Raw genomic sequence first — 20,012 nt, forward strand, 5'->3', positions numbered from 1 at the left:
GGAATTTCTCGAAGACTGATGCAAACTGAACGCGAATCGTACCGCTTTGAATCATCGATTCGCGAATTTCACCGTTCCCCGTTCTCCGTTTGCTAAAGATTCACAGCCACGCGCGAACGTAATCAATGTCGACCACGAGGCAAACTTGATCCGATGATCAGAAAATATTTTATCCCATATAAATATAATAAGATGGACGAGGCAACGTTCGCAAATCCGTTTTTTTATCCAACAACAGTAATTCCCATATAGCATTTAGTGTATCATCGATGTCGATTATTCGCTAATCCCGACACGGCTCGCCTACTTATTCGCGTTCTCTTCGTTCGATTCGACGTTCGTACTAAACGTTCGAATCTCGCGAATCCAATTGCATTCGCGTCTATCGCAGACGAAACGAGATCATCCTCTCGTTCGTTTTTAAAACACAGAAAAGGAGAGATTTACGAAAGCTTCTCGGGACTAACCGTATTAGTAACGTCTGCCTGCATGTCCGTGTCTTCCTCGACTCCAGCCTTGATGAGATCCTCCTCCTTCTCGTTGTCCGAAGTATTCAGATACTCGTCGTAATCCTGCTCGAGACTCTTGGTCTTCGGCTGAGTATCGTCGATCTTCGAGCCGGCTTTGTTCGCTGGCTGATCGAAGCTCTTCGTCACGAGGCTGCTGGCGTTCTTCGACGATTTACGCTCGACCAACGAACTCGACAGTTTGCCGGGTAAATTCTCGTCGAACTTCTTCGGAGACCGATGACCAGAGGCGGAGTTAACGTAGGGAAGGCCGGCGATCTTTCCACGATCGCGATCCAGCGGCCTGGTGAGATTTTTCGGCTCGTATCTGAAATTCCCGAAGCCGTCGCTCTTCGCGTATCTGTCCATCTCTATGTTTCTGTAGTCTCTCTTGACCGTGAGTCTGGGAGTCGTTGGATCATCGGACGTCAACCTTCTGATGATGTCGTCGTAAGTTTTCAGCGGCGGTTTCTTCTCACTTCTATAGAAATCGTTGTCCAGCTCGTCTTCGTCCAGATCCTCATCCTCCGTCTCCTTCGAGGCGTCGTCTTCGTCGTTCTCCGCGTCGTCGAATTCGTCCACGGGATATTCATAATCCTCGAAGCTGTCGATCCTCCTCCTGTCGGTCTTGGAGTGGGAGGGCTTCGACTCGCTGAAGTTCGATCTCCTCCAATCGTCCAATCTCCTCGATGGTTCCGAGTCACCGGAGCGATGTCTCTTCCTACCGTCGAGGCGCCAGTCGTGTCTAAAGATACCGACCCTGTGTTTCCTCCCGTTTTTCCACCAAGGACGATGCCCGTCGGGGCTGTTTTCATTGTACGCCCGTGGTTTCTCGTAATCGAATCCATCTTCGGCAGAATCGTAGTCCCAGGCGCGATTCCTCGGATAGTCGAGCCTGTGGTGGGTCCTCTCGGATCTCATTCTGTAGCTTCGACCGGCGTATCGAGGAGAACCTCTGCGTTTCTGTTCGTCCTCCTCGTACCAGCCGGTTCCGCGATAACCGCCTCGATGATACCTAGTCGGGTAACGCGGTTCGAACATCCGGCTGTGAACAGCAATCCTCGAGGTCCGAGGATAGGATCTCTCGTAATAGGGGCGAACATCGTAATCATCGTCCTCCTCGTCCTCTTGATCCTCTCGGTCGACCAACGAACCATCCTCATAGTCGAGTTCCTGTGACCAAGGCGATAATCGTCTGTCGGCCAGGTCATGACGATTTCTCCTCCCATTCAATGACTCGTGTCTGTGCCTGTGTCTGTGCTTGTCGTCGTTAGCAGTGTTTTCGTGGGGACGATGCCTAGCCTCGATCGCGAACAGACCGTATGCCATCAGAAGGATCACGAGTAACAGCAGCCTCCTGTCGCGCGTCATTTCGTCTTCGGAACCGTATTCCTCGGAGCACCTTACATTATCCTAGCGACACGCGATCCTCGCGATTCTCACGATCGCGATTCCGAGCTTGGTCTGTTCGTCGCTGGAAAACCACACGGTTCCTTTGATTCAACGATGCATCGCGATCAAAGCGCAGTGGCACTTCGTCTCACTGAGATCCGCGACCGACCGGTGTCCCGATCGAGACATTAATGATCGGCCGTGTTTCGCTGGCAATGGCAGCGCGGATAGATCGCCAAAGGCGGTTATTAGTGTCCGAGCTTCGAGAATCAACGTAACGGTGATGGGATCACAGTCGAACCACGTGGTACAAATCGCGCGTGACCCGATGAAACAGGGAATATCGAAACGTCCCGTACGACGCTTGTTTTTGGCCACGTTCCAGTTCGCTCGATTTCGAAACAATGTCCTGCTACTGGAAAACCTTCTGCGATTCCCGACGCAACGATCCTGCTCACGTCTCACGCCTTCTTGCTTCGAATATCGTCTCCGCGTCCATCGCGTGTTTGCTATCTTCCCTGTCACTCGTTCGCAGCGATTCGATCCGGCTACTCGAGCCTTTAAACGCCCGATTCGATTTCGATGTACGATCGAATCGACGTGACTACCGTTTTCCTCACTTTCCTCAAAAACGACCGAAACGCGCGCGCGTCCTCCGATACCGGCACACTAGCTCGCTCGAGTCCAGCTACACGGAGATTACACCGAATCGTATCGCGGACCGAATGTCGCGGGCGACTGAGGCCAGCCTCTCTGGTCGACGGCTTGAGAGATCGCGGAACGCAGTGCGCATGCGTGCGGGCGATATTCGTCTCCCTCTCCCGCCCCCTCCGTCACCCTCGGCCGCCGACTTTTCTGCGTCCCCTTCGTCCCTTACCTGTGTGCTCTTGTGTGCCACCGCAACAACCGTGCACACGTTGTTTCACGGACTCCCAGTGGACGCGGTATACCTTGGATCTGGTACGTTCGATCCATGACTACGCTCCGAAAATTTCACGCCGAACCAACACCATTGAAAACTTTCGCTTTTCTTCGTTAAGTTTCGCGTCGTTCTCTTTCGCGCATTATTGCTGCCGTTTCAGTTTCTCTTCCACCACGTGGAAGCATCATCTCCACTTGGCCACGTCTTACACGATCAACGCGGCGATGGGATTTACACTAAGGCGATATCCTCTATGTCGATTATTAGTTATTTATCTATACGGTCTAGGCTATGCCAGCGTGCGTCCATATCGTCGAGAATTAAAGACCGATGAATCGTCCTTGCGTATCCTCGAACGAACGGGACGTTGCGTTGACTCACGAAATCGGAACTCGATCCAACCCTACCGCGTCGGTATACACGTTTACATCTACACGTATCGTCGCACGCGTTTTCCTTTATCTGGCCTCATGTAGCCATGGTAATCGATACACGTGTTTCTGTCACGGTTCCCAACCGATTCGTGTAGCGTCCCGATTTTACGATCGTCCGGAGAGATCGACACCAGCGACTGGCCACCTTTTTCGTTTCCCATTCACTTTCGCGTCGCCATTCAGAGATTCCGGAGGATTCGGAGTCCGGCGGTGCCTCGAAATCCGGTCGAAAGGCTGGAGCGAGAACGAGAGGTCGATAGAATCGCGATACCTGGCTTACTACAACCGGTACAACGAGGACTGGTTTTTCGTCGCGTACGGAGGTCGTCTGACGTTTTTTATCGCGCCTTTTAAGCCGGCCGCTATACGCGCCACAATAAATAAACACGGTAGCCCTTTTGGACGGCTTCCGCTCCGATTCGATCCTCGATAAAGTTCCCGTACGCGACCTATCACCGAGATGCATCGTTCCTGTGCGTCATCGGTCCTTTCCCATTCGAGCCAGAGAATGAAAAAAGCAAGCTGCGCATCCTCTCGGACGGTGCCAGTCGGGTCGTATCCAATGGCATTCTTCTCGTTAAAGTATCATATCCGTCAGTTATCGATCTTTCCCTCACGATGTCTTTTTGTCGCGTGTCCGTGCTCCGTGGTTCGAAGCGTTTCATCTCTCCTCGAGCTGGTTGCTTCGTTCACGGACGAGATACATCGTATGTATAAGAGGTACAGTCAGACTGCACGACATTGGAGCAAATTGTACGTGAAAATGCAGGAGCCGCTTAATCGTTTCACTTTTGCGGCATCGCGTTACCGATATTAATTCGTTGCTATTTGTCAGAATCACGCATACGATGGAGCGGTGTTGCGTCGCTGCAAAAACGACGATTAAATTGCATCCTAGTCGGAGATTTCGAGCGGTGCCCGTACGGAACGCGTGTAATCAGCCTGCCAGATAAATGATCCGAGGTCCCAGGTGAGAGGGGCGAGTAGACGAATAAATGACGCTCCGACTTCGGCTCTGTAAGACACTCCCGTGGAATGCAGTCGTTTGGACGCGGCGTACCGAGAAAATTTAAGAGCCGCGACTCGACGCTCGTGTCGCTAACAAATTCCCCTGGTCTTGGTATGCATTTTTCGAGCAGGTATTAGCGATTACCTGAAGTGACAAACCGTCAACGGCAGACGTCACAGAATCGCTTCGAGTTGGCGCGATCAAATCTAATCCTGCCGTCTTTCTATTTCTGAACTCGACCAGGTCGGAACGACAAAAGATGCAAGCCGCTTTAGAGAACAGTCGCTTCCGCGGAATACCATCAAAATTTTCGTAGGCACGAAGCGAAATTAGTCACGCGGATTTAGCCACGGCTCTCGTGCCAACAGGCCGCTCCGAATGCATCGATTTGTTCTACCAGAGAGAGCACGTATCGTACACGAAACTTGTTCGACGTCCGACGTTGCTCCTCCGGTGGAAATGTGAAAATATTTGGCGGAATTGTCGTCCGCGGGTCTTTGGTCTTACGCGATCATCGTTCGTTTATTGCGTCTTTAATTGAGAACGATAATTGAGAACAGGAAACGACTTAGATTACACAAACCTACGAGAAAACCGAGCAGAGATCGGCGTGTAGCGTAGTCGGGACACGCCGCTTTCGATCTAAAAAGTTTTGCCCAGGTTCAGGAGGTTATCTCGGCAGATTATGCTTGTAGGTCACATTGTTACTCTCTGGAATGGTAGTTCGCAACGCTAGTTCTCTGTGTCAAACGCGTCTGACTGTTTTTCTCTTTGAATTCGTTACGAGTTATGTAACGTTTCACGCTTTGGGAAATTACGCTGGCGAATGATCGGCCTGAAAGTCTAAACCAGCGGGCAGTTCGCGAAGCGTGCAAATCGCATTTTCGTTGGCGATTCACGAACGCATCCGTGGTGAATCTCGTTTCGTACGGACTGTGTGTACCTGCAGATCGTGAACGCAAAGAACAGTCAAAGAAGGGGACGAGAAGGAGAACGTGTGGCAGAGTCTGATCGCGATAAATGGAATTCCTTACCTCCATTTCCGAAGACCCTTCTCGATAGGGTGACCCTTGACATCTCGCGACCCAACTACGCCTCCTATGCCACTCCTCTCCTTCTCGTTTTCTTTCACCACGTTACCTTGGCACCGAACGTTGCCACGAAAAAATTCCGCTCGGAATTCGAATGCGTCGATATCATAGACGTTCGCGCCACGTCCATAGACAATGAAATTCCTCTGTTATTATTTATCGTTATGCCGACACGCGATCTGATGTCAACGAACGATCGGCTAAACGAAGCTATGGTTCGATCGCCAACTCACTTACGAGAACGAATCGGAAATAATCGAAAGGTAAACAGAAGAGATTAAACGAGGGACTCGACTCTACGACTTGCATCGTTCGTGTCAAATGGTAGGGTAAACAGAAATCCAAGGAATGTTCGGTCGGTAACGGGCTCTCCGTCTGTTTGACCAGTGATACTTCCAATTTAATATGTAATTAAGCGCCTGACGCAACAACTAATTTCATGGATCTCGAGACGTAAAGAGTCGTTCGTAATATCTCTCGACTTGATTTTAAACGATTTCTACTAGTCACATGAATCTGTTCCACCAAAAAACCTTCCGTAGCTGCATAATTTCCATTTCTATGGGTTGATTCCTATCGCATCGATGGAGAATAGGCGGAACATAGTGGATTGTAAATGTAGCGCCGTATTCCATGACACGCGTCGCGTGAGCAATCATCGATTTACGGGATTACGAACGGACCACCCGCTTTGGAAACTGGCTCCTAGTTTCCGTCGCCTCTCGGCAGATGGACACGAAGAGCGCTTAGCGTTCGAAATTATCTATCAAGATTCGGAAAAGATGCAGGAGTTTATAAGAAAATTCGATGGAAAAAGTCGATAAATTTTACAGATGATTTTATTGTTTCGTTATCAAACGCGGTGCACCGACACCGTATTACGCATTCACAATCCTTTGGTTTACAGATGTACACATTACAGCTTACGTAAACTCTAATACCGTATTTGTTTTATATTTTGTTCTGCATCCTTGATCTGCACCTATGTCTGAGATATGTTAAAGGCAGGTACAGGAGATACGTCGGTGAACACTAAAGAGGTACGATATAACACACTACGAGTAAGTTTCGCGCATTTGACGCGGTATTTTAGAAAAAAAAAAGCGTGTCTCCAAGGCGTAAATGGTGCAAATATATTGTGATAAGTGCGCCAGGTGTTAGAACTTGTTACTTATCACGGCACCGGTACGTCGTTCGCATCAAAATCAACAGGATGAATTCGAAAGATCTTCGTTAAATCTTTTACTAGATGAATTTCATTTGAATTACATACTAACAAAGTCGAGCGTAAAATCTAACTATCGAAAGGTCTTTCTGGTATGTTATATCTTACTCTATCTTACAGGCTTACTTGAAGAATCGAAATACGTCGCATTCTATCATAGAAATCTACGAAACGTGCCAATATGACAGAAAGAAATAGCCATCTTTGAAAAACGAATAAAGAAAAGAGCACGATGCCCAAGTAGTGTAAAGCGAGGGTATTTCGTCACGGCCAACAGGAATATCGTATTCCTAAGAAAGCTCCCTTAAAATACTTAGAAAAAACGTTTGCGAATAAGCTTACACGCTAAAAAGTACAAGTTCACGACCGAGACTCTAACGAGAACATTCGACCGTTACATATCGAAACTGCTTTTTGATTTAAATTCTGACGATCTTCGATCGCAATTCAATTTCGTTCCGTCAGTCTCGCGCTTCTTTCTTTCGTCAAAGAGAATTCCATGGCGATGGAAGAAGACGCGAGACTCTTCCATTACTGAATCCCCTCGAGTGCATGCGAAACGCGACGATAATTGTTCAAACTGCTCACAATATCGTCGATAGAAGACCAGTCAGAACACTAACCGCGAGCGTGATCGAAGCGACCATAACGCTCGATGCTCCTGACAAATGAAGCTTATTCATCAAGTCTTGCGGTACGTCGACGTACACGTTTTTCACACCGATATCTCGTATTAACGTCGACAACGCCTCCGCATCGACCTTGTCACCCTCGCTCGACCAAACGGTTAGGGTTACGTTTCTCGCGAAGGAGCTATTCTCCATCAGCGACTTGATCACTTTCGTACTGTTCGCGGCTAGACCAGCTCTTACAGGATAAGTTATCGGCTGAGTAACCTTCTGTTCTTTCAGGAAGTTGGTCATATTTTGCATTTGTTGCTCCGTGTATTGACCTTCGGTGACATTGTCGTTGGTGCCGTACCTGAAACACGAATCGATCAAGTTTCGAGATATTACGAACTTTTATATTCGTAGACGGTGACTATCGTTCTTACCTGGTGGTCCAGCCGACCGACAGCGTGTACTCTGGAAACGCCATGGCTTCACTTACGAAGACTTTTGGGTCCACCACCGCTGTGGTGCTTGCGTTCACCGGTCCAGGGAATATATCCGCGTTAAGAAATACGGGGAATTTAGTCTGAAAATAAAGAAAAGCTGAGCGATTAAAACGAAAGCAGAGCAGATATCGGTAACGGAAGGTTAGACGCTTAGGATTCTCGAACGTGAGGAACGTGTGGCCATCGGTAATCGAGGCAAAAATAACCCTCCAGTTCTGGAATGTATCGTTTGACAGAAGCGATCGGTGAAACGAAGCACGAAGGACTTTGTAAAGATGCACGAGTCGATCTATAAATACGCAAACGGGATACGTACGTTATTGCGAACTTCCTCCAAGATAGGCTTGCTCGCGATGAAGGCTTCGATGCTCTTGAAGTCCAGCTTGATGCCCTTGGTAACGTTCTTCTGGATCACCGTGTCGAGGAAATTTTTTAGCGACAAGTTGCTCTTAAACGCCGGTGGATGTGCCATTATCGGTATCCGTGAGCTATTATCGTTCATATTGTTCAGTATGCCCATCGTAACGTCGGCCTCCAGCATCATGATGTTGGCTTTAAACAGAAGAGCCAAGTTTATAAAAGTACATACGTATATCGGTACGAGTGAAAAAGAGAAAGAGAACGAGGAAGGGCAAAGGGGGAGTAAGGAGGGAGGCAGCAGCGGTACATCTGAGAAGCGCGAACAGCAGTTGCGCCGCGAAACGAGCAAGAGGAGGAGGGTGAGAGAGAGATACCGCGGTGAGTGAGAAGGAGATGAAAAATCGGCTGGTCTCAGTACTCGTAGACACGTGCAACGAATATCGATCGATGCCTAAAGAGGCTGCGAACCAACAGATTTCAAATTCCTGCGCCTGTGCTAAGTACGGCTTTTTACATTCTTCGCGCTCGTGGAGGCTCTGAAAAAGCACTTGGGCTCTTCGCACCTTCCTCCCATTCGCCTATTCGATCACGTACAAGTGTTTCGTTCGTAGAAACGCGCGACCGACTTCCGGTTGATTCTAGAAGGAGATGCACGCAGCCACCTTGACACAAATTTCTGCAGGCCTGGTCGCGGTCGTACATGTCACGGGTTCCTTTATACTTTTCCTGGATATCGTTTCATTGATCGAGACACGATTGCGACGACAGCGACGCACCTAGCGAAGCATCGCGGAGAAATCGCCGAACGACGTAAAACGACAAAGAAGAACAGGTTCGGCTTTCGTTCGTTCCGCTTTTGTCGCGGACGACGCGATCAATTACGGAATGGGAGGATCAAGGTCGTACGTATCCGGAGACTGACCTTCCTCTACTCTACGACCATTCGAACGTCGTTGCTGGCGTCCGAGTCTCATTGAGATTCAACGAGGGTGACTGGTTTGTTTCTCGAAAATCTTTCGCCGACGTGACCGCGAAGGCGATACCATCTTCCTGAATATTAATTAATACGAATTTTAAAACATCCGGTATCACGCCGGAGCGTGTTTGAAATATCGCTTGGATAAACGACCTTCGACCTCGTATGTTGAAACCGCCCGAAGCGTTTAATCCCGATAATTGGTGTTAAGCTCGCGCGATTTGACCGGTGCAAACATATCTCACGTGGCTGATGGGGTTACGAGCGAGTCCACCGTACGATATCACGATATGGAAAATGTGTCGATGCCGTATTTCGAAAAGATTCGTTAATTAATAAGGCGAATCTTCTGGGAAATGAATTTCTCATCAAGCTCTCATTATTACCGCGTTCTTTGAAATCTGACTCCTCGTATACATGCGATGCGATTAATTTCTCACCGGGCAGAAGAAGAGGGTTTTCTCGTTTAAAGAAAATGATTATCGGCGGAACATTGGAAATTCAATCCTGAACGTTAAACGCGGTTTAAGTTTCTCGGTTTCTTGTTAACCACGCGCGATGCAAGTATCGTTCGGCGCGCTATTCGCGCAGCATTGAAGACGACAGACTGTGACAGTTTGGAGTGCCGTGTTTCGATATCGCGGATCTGGAATATTTTCGCAAAGCTCGTCGACGCAAAAGGGATCGAACAAATTCTATTTCGATCATTAACGTGGTCTCGACTATTTCGCCAGCGAGATCTCCAAGAGATTGCCAAGCAGACCACTTCAATTACGCGATCGACGTACCTGATACAAGTGCGTTGTCGAGTTTCTCCTTGCTGTTGACGGCATGCTCCCAGACGATCTTGGTGAGATTACCCTTGATGTTTGGAAAGAAAGTGGCTACGTCTACAGAGACGTTGCTGGCGGACATGGCAGCCTCTGAAACAAGCAAACGTCGCGTCTAGTTAAAGAGGTGAACGGGTCTCGACCTTCCGCATTAATATTCTCCAGGCCTCTCGACCTTTGACCCAATATTCGGTGGGGTCGTTTCATAATTGAGCGGACTGCGAATTCCTCGTGAACCAGCAGAGGGTAGGAAGATCCGGAGAGTTCTCAGGGGAGGGGCTGGATGACGGAGAATTTCGCCCTACTTTGCACATTGTGTCCCGAGAGATCGATAATCTTATTCATTCGTTACCGTCGTTACCTTCTCCGCTATTCTAGAAGATCGTTTGCGCAACTACCAGGAAAAACAAAAAGAAGAAGCACGCAGCATCGCTGAATTTTTCTGTTCGATTCACCGGTCTTTTTCTTTCGCTCTTTTTTCATAATTGTTTGTTCGTTTCGCTTTCCTACAGACATCGTTCGTACAAAGAAAGCAACAAAGCAAAGAAATAAGCATCGTTCGTGAAAATACGGGGATACTTGGAAAATTTTGCTCGGGCAAATCGATACGCGACGAACTCCCGATACAACAGTTCCAACTGACCCGTTTCCGGTTCAGCAGATGTGTGCAGGGATGGTTGTACGCGTTGGTCGATCGACTACCGAGCCGCAAGGGAGAACCGTGCTCTTTTTACCACGTATGAAACGGGCAGTAGGGATCGGAGCTACTGAAAATGGCCAGGTAATTCGATGATATTGCGAAACGCATATAGGGAAAGAAAGGTAAGCGTAATATTTATTTTAAGAAAAATTTATCGACTTTGCCGAGAATTTCTTCGTAACGCTATTTTCAGAAATCGAGTTAGATCTATATTCGTGCGTTGCGCTTTGCGCGTGAAAAGTATCGCTGTAACAGTGTGGCATTCGTGTGTAAGAAATAACCAGCGGAGAAAAGAAGAATATCCGATCGATCGGTCTTTTATTCAAGTTATAAATAATGCAATATTATAAATAATCCACGGTCGCGTAATTATGCGAATATACGTAGAAAGAAGGACAATCGTAACGAGTAATAGCTATACAGTTTAAATTCGCCTATCTCGTCTTCTGCATCCGCGAGTCTGTTTGCACGGAATCGTCCTGGAACGTATTCTCGCCGCAACGTTTCCGACTTCCGACTAAATTCACATTCAGTTTCCGACTCACCGATTCCGTACAGAGAAGGATATGTCTGCGAATCGGTGGTCGAGCAGCTTTACCAAGAAGAATGCAACACCGGCCCATTCTTCTCCCTCTAGAATGGCCGGCCGTTCTTTGAACCGGCAGTTAGCACACTCCTAGAGTTCGAGGCGAGATTGACCTCGAATGAGCACGAGTTACACCAACGACGCACTAATTGGCTGAACAATCGATCGTTTATCTCCTAGAAATACGATGGTTCCTGATAATGCTTCATTCTGGCGTATTCGTTTCCGATTATCGTATCTTTCTCCTTAAATAAAGAGAATTCATATCTTTCTGATTCGATCATTCTGTACCTTGAATTACGGTTACATAAACCTTTCATAAGTTTCAGCACGTTTAAAGTGGTATATTTCACCTTGTGTATATTAATCCTTAGCAAATAAAGGATGGGCTTTTATCGTGGATGAATTATCGACCGACCGTTATCGCGATTTGCGAATATATTTTTCAGTTTCAAGAGACACGCACGATTACGCTCTTCTTTCGCCTAAGACTCGGGAAAGTTTTCGTTTCGTTTAGCGAGAGGCATAGATGTACGAGTCGTTCTTGCTCGGTCCCCTTAAGTGAAAGCTGGTTTTACGCGGTAGACTCGGACCGGATAGTTGGTACAGCCCTCGGCTACTTTCCACGAGCTTAGAGCGGAGTTTTGCAGGAGCACGGATTTCCGGCGGAATTTACCGCGATACAGCCTGGTATCGAATTTAGTCCGCTGAGCCGGTCGAACGACTCTGTGACTTATAGGTGAATCGTAATCGAGCTAGCTGGAATCCGACTTTCATTCGCAGTTAAACTGTCGGAAATTCCAATTTCCACGTTAAGCGCCGATCGGATTTCAGCGAAAATCAACGCCTCAATGGGTTTGCCATAGCTAGTCTCCACACGTTTCCCTCGTTTCCGTATGGTTATAGGGGATATCGCTCGTATCACGGATGTGTTTGCCACGTAGGGTCACATACTGTAGATAGTATAGGTAAACATACAAGCTACTTTAAATATCGACTGTGCCTAAACGCGCAATTTATTTGATAAACGTGCGATAAAACGTCACCGATGCAGGGTTAAACTTTCAAACTAATCTGTAGAATTTTCCAAGCAGTCGTAATGTCGATCCGATGAAAAATCTTCGTACGAAATTTCGCCGACATTGACGCTTCGTAAAACCCGAACCAAGCTTTAAAGAGACGTCTGTTACCCTGCCGATGACAAAGTAGTCTTGATACGATAATAACGCGATAGATTATACCGTGATCTATTTTCTACGATGCGATGCCATACAAGATTGTTGGTATCGCATGATACACGATCGGACAGGAAAAATTAGAAATGTCACGCCCTGTCCATTTCAAGCCCGATTCTATCACGAATTCGTGGCGCAATCGAGGATTTCTGTCTTTTGATAAGACGCGCGATATTTAATTCGGTTCCTTCTGCGCGTACGCTTCTATAAGCCGATAACGACAAGTCGGTTCAACGTTGTATCAGCCGTATTCCGAAACTTGCCCGAGTTTCCAGGATTCTCCATCGAATAATCCTTGTCCGTGTAATCGATGCGCACGTACGTCATACGAGCTGTTCGAGCGATACGAGAATATAGGCATCAAAAGGTAAATTGTTTGCGCGAAATATCCACTCACGAATGGCATATATGAAATCTTCGTCCAATATTTTTCATCGATCGGACCAGGGCTTTCGTTCGACTGTGACAGATTCGAGAGATTTCCTTCTATACCCGAACGACGTTCTTTTTTCGCACAATAAAATCTTTGCCGAATAATCCATACGTCGTGTACCAAGGAGGATCGAAAGGTCGGTTGAAAATTCATTGCACGATCAAACTCAGGTCGAACACGTCTGGCGATCGCGTAACATAACGAGATTAAGCACGGCATCTTTTCGTGAGCAAATATCTCGCGTATACGCTCGTTTCTTTTCATATACCTAAGTATCTACGTTTGATGTTCTTTCAAGAATTATGATCGACACGGTACAAGGTTCGCAAGAAATCGAGATTTGTTCACGTTCCATTGCGAAACTGTTCTCCATGCGATCGAGATTTCGTTGTGATCTCCGTAGCTACAAAGGACGACGTCATATCATATATTTCCTTCACGTTCTTATCTACCTACCGGCATTTATCCGAAAATGACTAAACCTATGTTCGAAATGACACGGCGAATCTAATCGCTTGATATTTCGTTACTGGCTCTAATCACGCGACGAATGTTTCATCATGATCAAACAATTTCACACCTTATTTTATTTATTGTGGCGAAATTAGAACACGGCTCTCAAGACTGATAATACCATCGAGAAATACACGATATGAGTCACCTTCCTCGACTTGTACGTAGATAAGAATGCACTTACCAAACGCCTCCAGCTACCTCGGTAAACACGTTATACGCCTTATGTAAACGAATTTCGGTTCCGACGTATCGCGACACGATGTCGCTGTTCGCGATTCGCGTTACAATTAACAGCTTGGAAATAAAAGGCTACGAAGAAACTCGAATCGATCTGATCGATTTTTCCCTCTTCATTTACGTTGTACCATCTTTCATCGCCTGTGTCTTCTCGTTCCATTCGTTATTTCTAGTACGTTACCTGGCTATCGTCCAGTTCGCGCAGACAACTTTCTCTCAGTGTGTACCTAGTTTTTGCAAATTTTTGCTCTAGGATGGAAACAGGCACAATCGAATACGATGTTGTCGTGATAGAGAGAAAAGAGATCGTTTGACATGGTGACATTCAATTTTCAAGAATAACCATGTTTTCCGCAATGAACGCACCATGTCACGCGGCTTCTTCCTCTGTATTTCTCCCGTAGAGGTCTCTAATAATATTTACGGCAAACGATACGCCGTCAAGCCGACGCGCTCTGTAACATGTTTATAAATGACAGTCGCTCGTTAATTAGTTCGCTAACGGGTGCTCCTTGTTTATCGTTGTTAAATAGAAAATCTTGCGTATCGATTGTCGGCCAAGTCGATTAGCCTAATTAGAACTATATTAATACGTTGGTAATGGGGCGCAGTCATGCGAAGATTAATTTTTCTCCACTAATTGTTTGCGTGTCTCTTTCGGTCCCTTCTACGCCCCTATGTATAATTATCCTGGGAATTCCGTAGACGCGCCCTCTTTGTGTTCGCGTGAATGTGCTCCAACGTCATTTCAATTTCTTAATATACTCGCGAATTATAACGATGCGTTTAATGAAATCGCGGAGTTGCGAGCTACGGAAATTTGACGCGTGGCACGTAACATTTTGCAAAACAGAACGCCTGCTCTTTCGTGCGTTCCAGAGCTGCGGTCGTCGGCCAGAGATATGGTCGAAACGATCGCAGAAATCTTTCTTCGATAATTGCCTTTCTTCCTTTTTCCTCGACTAAACCGCAAACGATACCGACTGTTACTACAAGAACGATAACTGGTTAACGTACAACGCGCGCCATAATTTCAAGGGAAGCAAATGCTTACAGTCTTTCATCTCGCGAGCTTCAAGATCTCGAATTCACGAAAACGAATCAATCGACTCGAAACGCCTATTTTCTGACAGCGCGTGAACAACGATGGGCAAAAAGAGCGCTAAAAACAGCTTATTTACGTACTATTTTTGTGCGGCACGTTGGTTCGCATATTCAACGGAGCAACGGTAATCTATTTTTAAGAGTGCTCCGCGATACAAAGAACTGCGGTGCACGGTTAAAATGCGCTGGAAAATGCCAACACATCGGAGGAAAGCGAAGCAGAAACGAACGAAGATCAAAAGCACGAGAAAAGTAATTGAAGAAGAAGGTTTACGAGTATCAGAGAGAAATAGAGAGAGAGAGAGAGAGAGGTGGAGGGGGAGGGGGCGAAGGAAGAGAGAGAAAACCGGGTTACGCCCAGCGTATATGTTTGCATTTCGAAATTAATCGCGTTTCTCCTTCGGCCTGTATGCCACGATAGAGTGAGATATAAACGCCGAGCTTTAAGAATCAATTGATCAATCTCGTTGTCCACCGACCGTGCGAAATCCGCTGCTATTCTCACGCGACCATTGCCAATAATTGATCGGCTCTGGTTCTCCTTTTGAAACACTAAGAATCGTCGGGATTTAAAGCGTTGCTTCGGATAAAATCGATAGCGAGCAAAGACGAATTTCTACTCTCATCTGACAATCCTAATCCGCAAAACGGACGGAAGTACATGTTCTTCAATTTCTCTGCATCATTGTTTCGAGTTACGATCTGCTAACTGTGAACCGCCGAATGAACCAAGTGCTGGATTAATTGCACCAATTTGCGACACACTTGGAAAGCTCTCGAACTCCAATATATTTTTCTTCGATTCTCGCGACGAGTTCGATTGCGATCGAGATAACGATTTAGGAGCTTCGAGAAGAATTTCGCGCGCGATTAATCGCGATTCATCGACAAGCCAGAGAGAAAGGTGTGTAGGACTTACGGATCAATGCCAGGAACAGGAGGCTGGTCGCCGTGGTCGTGATACTCTTCATGGTCCCTCACGGTGAACACTGTACACGTTTTGAGAAAAAGAGAAGCGAGATGATAGACGCGCGAACAGCGTGCGCTCGAACGACGAACAGGCTGGCTACTTCGGAAAAGAAAGAGGGAGAGGGCAGAACCGGCGTGGCTCTGGTCGCTCAACGACACCCGGTCAACTCGGCAGCCTCGAAACGACTGACTGTCGTCCCGTTGCGTCGATCGATTCTCGAAATCCAACCGTACACAATACGGAGCCGCGTGCACGGAGCTGCCGTCGCGCCGCACCGCGTCACTACGTTCCACTCCGCTCCGTTCCGCTTCGCGCCGGCTCTCCGGGCCATATTTCGCGATGTACAGGACAAGACCCCATAGCACGCACACGTGTCCAGCACCTCACGGTCCCAGACAGTCGGTGAAACGTGGGGTGAATAAGAGACCGTGGCAAGGGGCAGCAGGTACAAGGGGAAAGGGTTGCACTCCTCGTTCTTTCATCTTTTCGATGCGTGAAAAGGGACAGGATGCGTGGATCGAATTAGAAGCCGCTTTACAGAAAGAAAGGACTCGCAACACGATCGTTGTTTAGCGTATCCCGCGTTTGTTGCTCCTTTCCCCTATGCGATACGGATCTCCAATAAATTAAATTTTCGGAATTTCGTGCCTGTGAACATTTTCACGGCTTTCGTTTCGGTTCGTCGACGTCGCATTGTATCGTAGATAATGAATTTCGTTAACCGTTTATAGTCGCAAAAAATAACATCCGATAATAGTGTTTAGCATAGATGCATGTGTTTAGCAATATATTGTGAGCTCGTTTTTCTTCAGTGTGTAGGTCTTCGCGTCGTTAAAAAATGAGAGATTCGTGACGCTGTTAGCTTTACAACCTGTTCGTTAACGACGATAGTTTTCGAGGTAAAATTCAAACAGTCCCATTAATTCGACTCTTGTTTTCGACTGTTCGTAGCACGAGGAACCAACGCAGAAGAAAAACGGAGCAAAAAGGAGCGCGGACATTCATTGAGGGATAAGGTAAAGCTTAGAAAACCAGGTGGCACGTTATCAGAAAATTGTTCGAATAAAGCATATAATTGATAACCGGATCGATAGCTGTCGGTTTTACCACGTTAGGTAACCGAAGCATCTGTACAAACGGTGTATATTTTTGCGAATAGCAGCGCAGGCTTCGGCTTGTAACGCGGAAGCGAAATTTTATCTGACCGCGACGCGATACATCTACTCCGGAATAATACTAGTCTTGCCGCGTTCCAGATTCGAATAATCGATAATCCCCGATTAATTGTTCGTCCTGTCGGAAGGTTCGTTTTTCGGCTTGGACGATCACGTTCACCTCGAAACTTCGATGCATCGAGTCAAAGCGAAGCGGCTGCAAAGACGCGCGCATCTCGTTGGTGAAACGATATCGCTTAGGTTCTTATCGCAAAAGTTTGCTTCGGCATATCGAGTGTTTTCGTCGTATTCCGATCGCGATTTTAGCGAAGAGAAAATGCGAGGCCAACTGTTTTTTATTTGTTTCATTCGCACGTAGTATGTAAATTGGACACATTTGTTTCTAAAGCGATTGCTCAATCTCGCGTATTGTTGATCGCCGGTGCACGAAAGGATCCGAGCAATTACAGCGAGCCGTGCACGCGCGAGTCTGTCATTAGCATTTTAAAACGCAGCCGTCCAGAAATTGTAGCTTGACGAAAAATTTGTTACTCCGCGCGACATGTGTTCGACACACGAGCCCTAAACGAAGCATAAACCCGACGACAGGGGTCGTTTCTCAGATCAGTTGAGGGTCCGAGGCTTGAAACATCTGTCGAGGGTTCGTGATTCCAGGGTAACCGTACTAGCGCCAATTTCGCAGAACGTTTCGCTTCGATTTCGCCACAATCGTAGCGCAGCTCAAAGGAAATTTACGAAACGACGAGTTATCGATACGGTTGGCGATTCTTCATTACCGTAGAGACAGGCGCGTTAACAAATTTACACGCCGGTCGACTTGCGACGCTATCCACGGAAAATAACTGACTCTTATCTTGCTAGTTGTATGATGAACACGAGTTGAAAGACCGAACGTTCGATGGGTTCGATCCGGGTTCCGTGAGCATTCTCGATACACCGATCATGCGTCGTGGAAGATCAATCGTTTTAAAATACGGCAATAGTCGCGTATAAATATTCCATGAAGTTTTGAATAGACAGATTTTTCACGACACGACGAATACCTCGGGCGACACCGATGCCAATTTGTCGAAATACCATGATCGATCAGTTTCCTGTTTGCCAATTTTTGTAAGGGTTAGTCGTTTAACGGTTAAAGAAAGAAAAACGGAAGCAAAAAAGAAAAAAAAAGGGAAACATGAAAATATCGAGAAAGAGAGCGTAATTATCTGTGGTGAAGAGGTCAGTCTCGTTAATAGGTTAATTCCTTGTGCGACCGTCACGCGATTTTTGCGAGAAGGACGCGACATTTATTTAATCGTGGTAATGGCTATCTGTTTGATACTTCCGAAAGTTTCGTGGCACGAAAGGATTGGAATTGCGAGCGTGGCTGGACGAAATAACCGACTAAAACTCTTGGGAAATTTCTTCTCTCTTGTTGCTTCTCCCCATTTGCCAGAGGAATGATACGCGTTATCCCGTAAAATCTACAATGTCATCAAGGAAAGCAAGAAGGAGAGGAGAAAGAGGGAGAAGGACGAAACCATGACCTGGTAAAGAGATCATGAATGTTTAATTTCGTAAGTTCCCATGTGTCGTAATATACGGGAAGCGTTTCGAACGATATTTTTCCAGAACAGGAGACACTGTTACGAGCCTCGCAAACACTAGGTACGAACAGGCTCGTGGTGACGTCGTCTATGAATCGGCCATAACTCCCAGATTTGTCCTTGACTCGTTTCACGAGCGGGGAGATGCGGACCGCGCGAGCGAGGAAATGGAAATGCATCGGCGCATTCCAAATTTTCCAGGTCGACGCTGCCCGTTCATGGGCGCGCGTGTGTACGTGTGTGGATGCGCCAACACTCGCGCGCACCCTATACTCAGGGCCGATGCTTCAGATACAATAGAAAAATGGGAGTTTCCCCGAGACAATGTGGAATACTCTGCTTTGTAGCGCGAATCGAAGGTTCCCCTCGGTTCTCCTTTCTCTCTCCCGTCGCTCGCTATACTATTAGCCTTTCTCCTTCTCCGTCTGTCTCGAATACTTATAAATATCCTCTTTAAAGTCCTCCATGGAATTGAAACGGACCGGCAGACGTGACAATTAGGCGTTCCGGTGTCTGCATATGTATTCGTCGGTTCTTTCCACCGAGGAGGAACATTCCACCGCTATGCCATAGCAAGAAAATCAAAGACAGACAGAGACGGCGCAGGAGTTTGCGACTCGAGCACAGGAGCGCCCCTAATTGTGGATCGAAGTAGAGTCGTCTCGCGAGCGAAGGTTCCAGCGAAAGAAGCGTTTGGGTGAGAAGACGGGTGAACGATGCTTCGTCGGCTATTGATTTTCTTTCAGCCGCTACCGCAAACGCGAGGAAAATAGCGTCGCAAAAACTCTCCGATGTAATTAATTTCTTAATGGCAGTGGCACCTTATTCTCGTTCGATTAGTCGTTGCGTCTTAAGTAACTCACGTGGTTTGCTATGCGGGATTAACGATCATGTGGTTATTCACTTTTAATTTGCACGTTTGTGTTTCATTGGCGCGCGCTGAATCATTTATTTTGTCATTTCATCGAATCGTATGATTATTCTCTGGCTGCGCGATACTACGCTGCGCGTCGTGAAACGCAATATCGTCCCTTCTATCGCGTGTATCGTATATCTATGAATCGCCTACCGTGTTGCGTTCCTATCCTCGCTGGCTCTCGTACGCCGTTGAACCATCCACTCGATGAGCCTGGTTCGATGAAATTTCGAAAACTCCTTGACGACGGTTCGAAATCGACATTGATCGCATGATCGTGCTACTGAAAGGCCAGATGTTACATATCGCTGTTGTCAACGAAGAACGTTATATAATGGTCGAAATCGATATGGAACGATGCACTTTTTACCAGCAGCTGGAAAGCAAGGCTGGTGAAAGAGAATTGCCAGCCTCTGAGTCTTTGGACCAGCTCGAGAAATATTTCTCGCTACCAACATAATCACTTTTTTCTAGTAAGCAATGGATCTTTTTAAATTTATCACGATGAATAATAAACGTGTGCGAACACGGCTCGCGGCTATCGCGTTATCTTTCATCTAATCGCAGGCAAACATGGCAGTTACAATACATACATAGAAGGGAATAAAAAATTCAATTACTGCCTTTATACATTTAGAAGAGATGACCGTGTTGTTCGCTGTTATCAACGAACGATGAGTCTGCGCGCG

General features: G+C 46.9%; 2 protein-coding genes across 3 annotated transcripts in view; both read right to left on the bottom strand.

The window, feature by feature from the left end:
* Positions 1-2,651, bottom strand: part of LOC100642711 — a 59,755-nt gene extending 57,104 nt beyond the window's left edge. The window contains exon 1 of the mRNA XM_003402374.4: positions 468-2,651. Within this exon, the coding sequence (XP_003402422.2) occupies positions 468-1,877 (1,410 nt within the window). The 5' untranslated portion in view covers positions 1,878-2,651. The remainder of the gene's footprint in view (positions 1-467) is intronic.
* A 3,524-nt stretch (positions 2,652-6,175) lies between these two features.
* On the bottom strand, positions 6,176-19,628 carry LOC100642826 (protein FAM151B). 2 transcript variants are annotated; one of them, XM_012318764.3, is made up of 5 exons: positions 19,477-19,628; positions 9,821-9,955; positions 8,013-8,248; positions 7,634-7,776; positions 6,176-7,560 (listed from the first exon to the last, which is right to left on the bottom strand). In XM_012318764.3, the coding sequence occupies exons 2-5, from the start codon at positions 9,945-9,947 to the stop codon at positions 7,164-7,166; spliced, it is 903 nt and encodes a 300-aa protein (XP_012174154.1). In that variant the 5' UTR covers positions 9,948-9,955; positions 19,477-19,628; the 3' UTR covers positions 6,176-7,163. The 2 variants fall into 2 exon arrangements, with proteins under 2 accessions (XP_012174154.1, XP_003402423.1); XM_003402375.4 differs by lacking the exon at positions 19,477-19,628 and adding an exon at positions 15,593-15,846.
* Between the last annotated feature and the right edge of the window lie 384 nt (positions 19,629-20,012).

Source organism: Bombus terrestris, chromosome 4 (genome assembly GCF_910591885.1).
Source record: "Bombus terrestris chromosome 4, iyBomTerr1.2, whole genome shotgun sequence".
NCBI classification, from domain to species: Eukaryota; Metazoa; Arthropoda; class Insecta; order Hymenoptera; family Apidae; genus Bombus; species Bombus terrestris.

Coding starts and splice junctions, on each gene's coding strand:
- LOC100642826 (XM_003402375.4), bottom strand. CDS start 15,644: ATGAAGAGTATCACGACCACGGCGACCAGCCTCCTGTTCCTGGCATTG. Junction 8,249..9,820: donor CGACAACGCACTTGTATCAG/GTACGTCGATCG, acceptor TTCTGTTTAAAG/CCAACATCATGATGCTGGAG. Junction 7,777..8,012: donor TGGAGGAAGTTCGCAATAAC/GTACGTATCCCG, acceptor CTTTATTTTCAG/ACTAAATTCCCCGTATTTCT.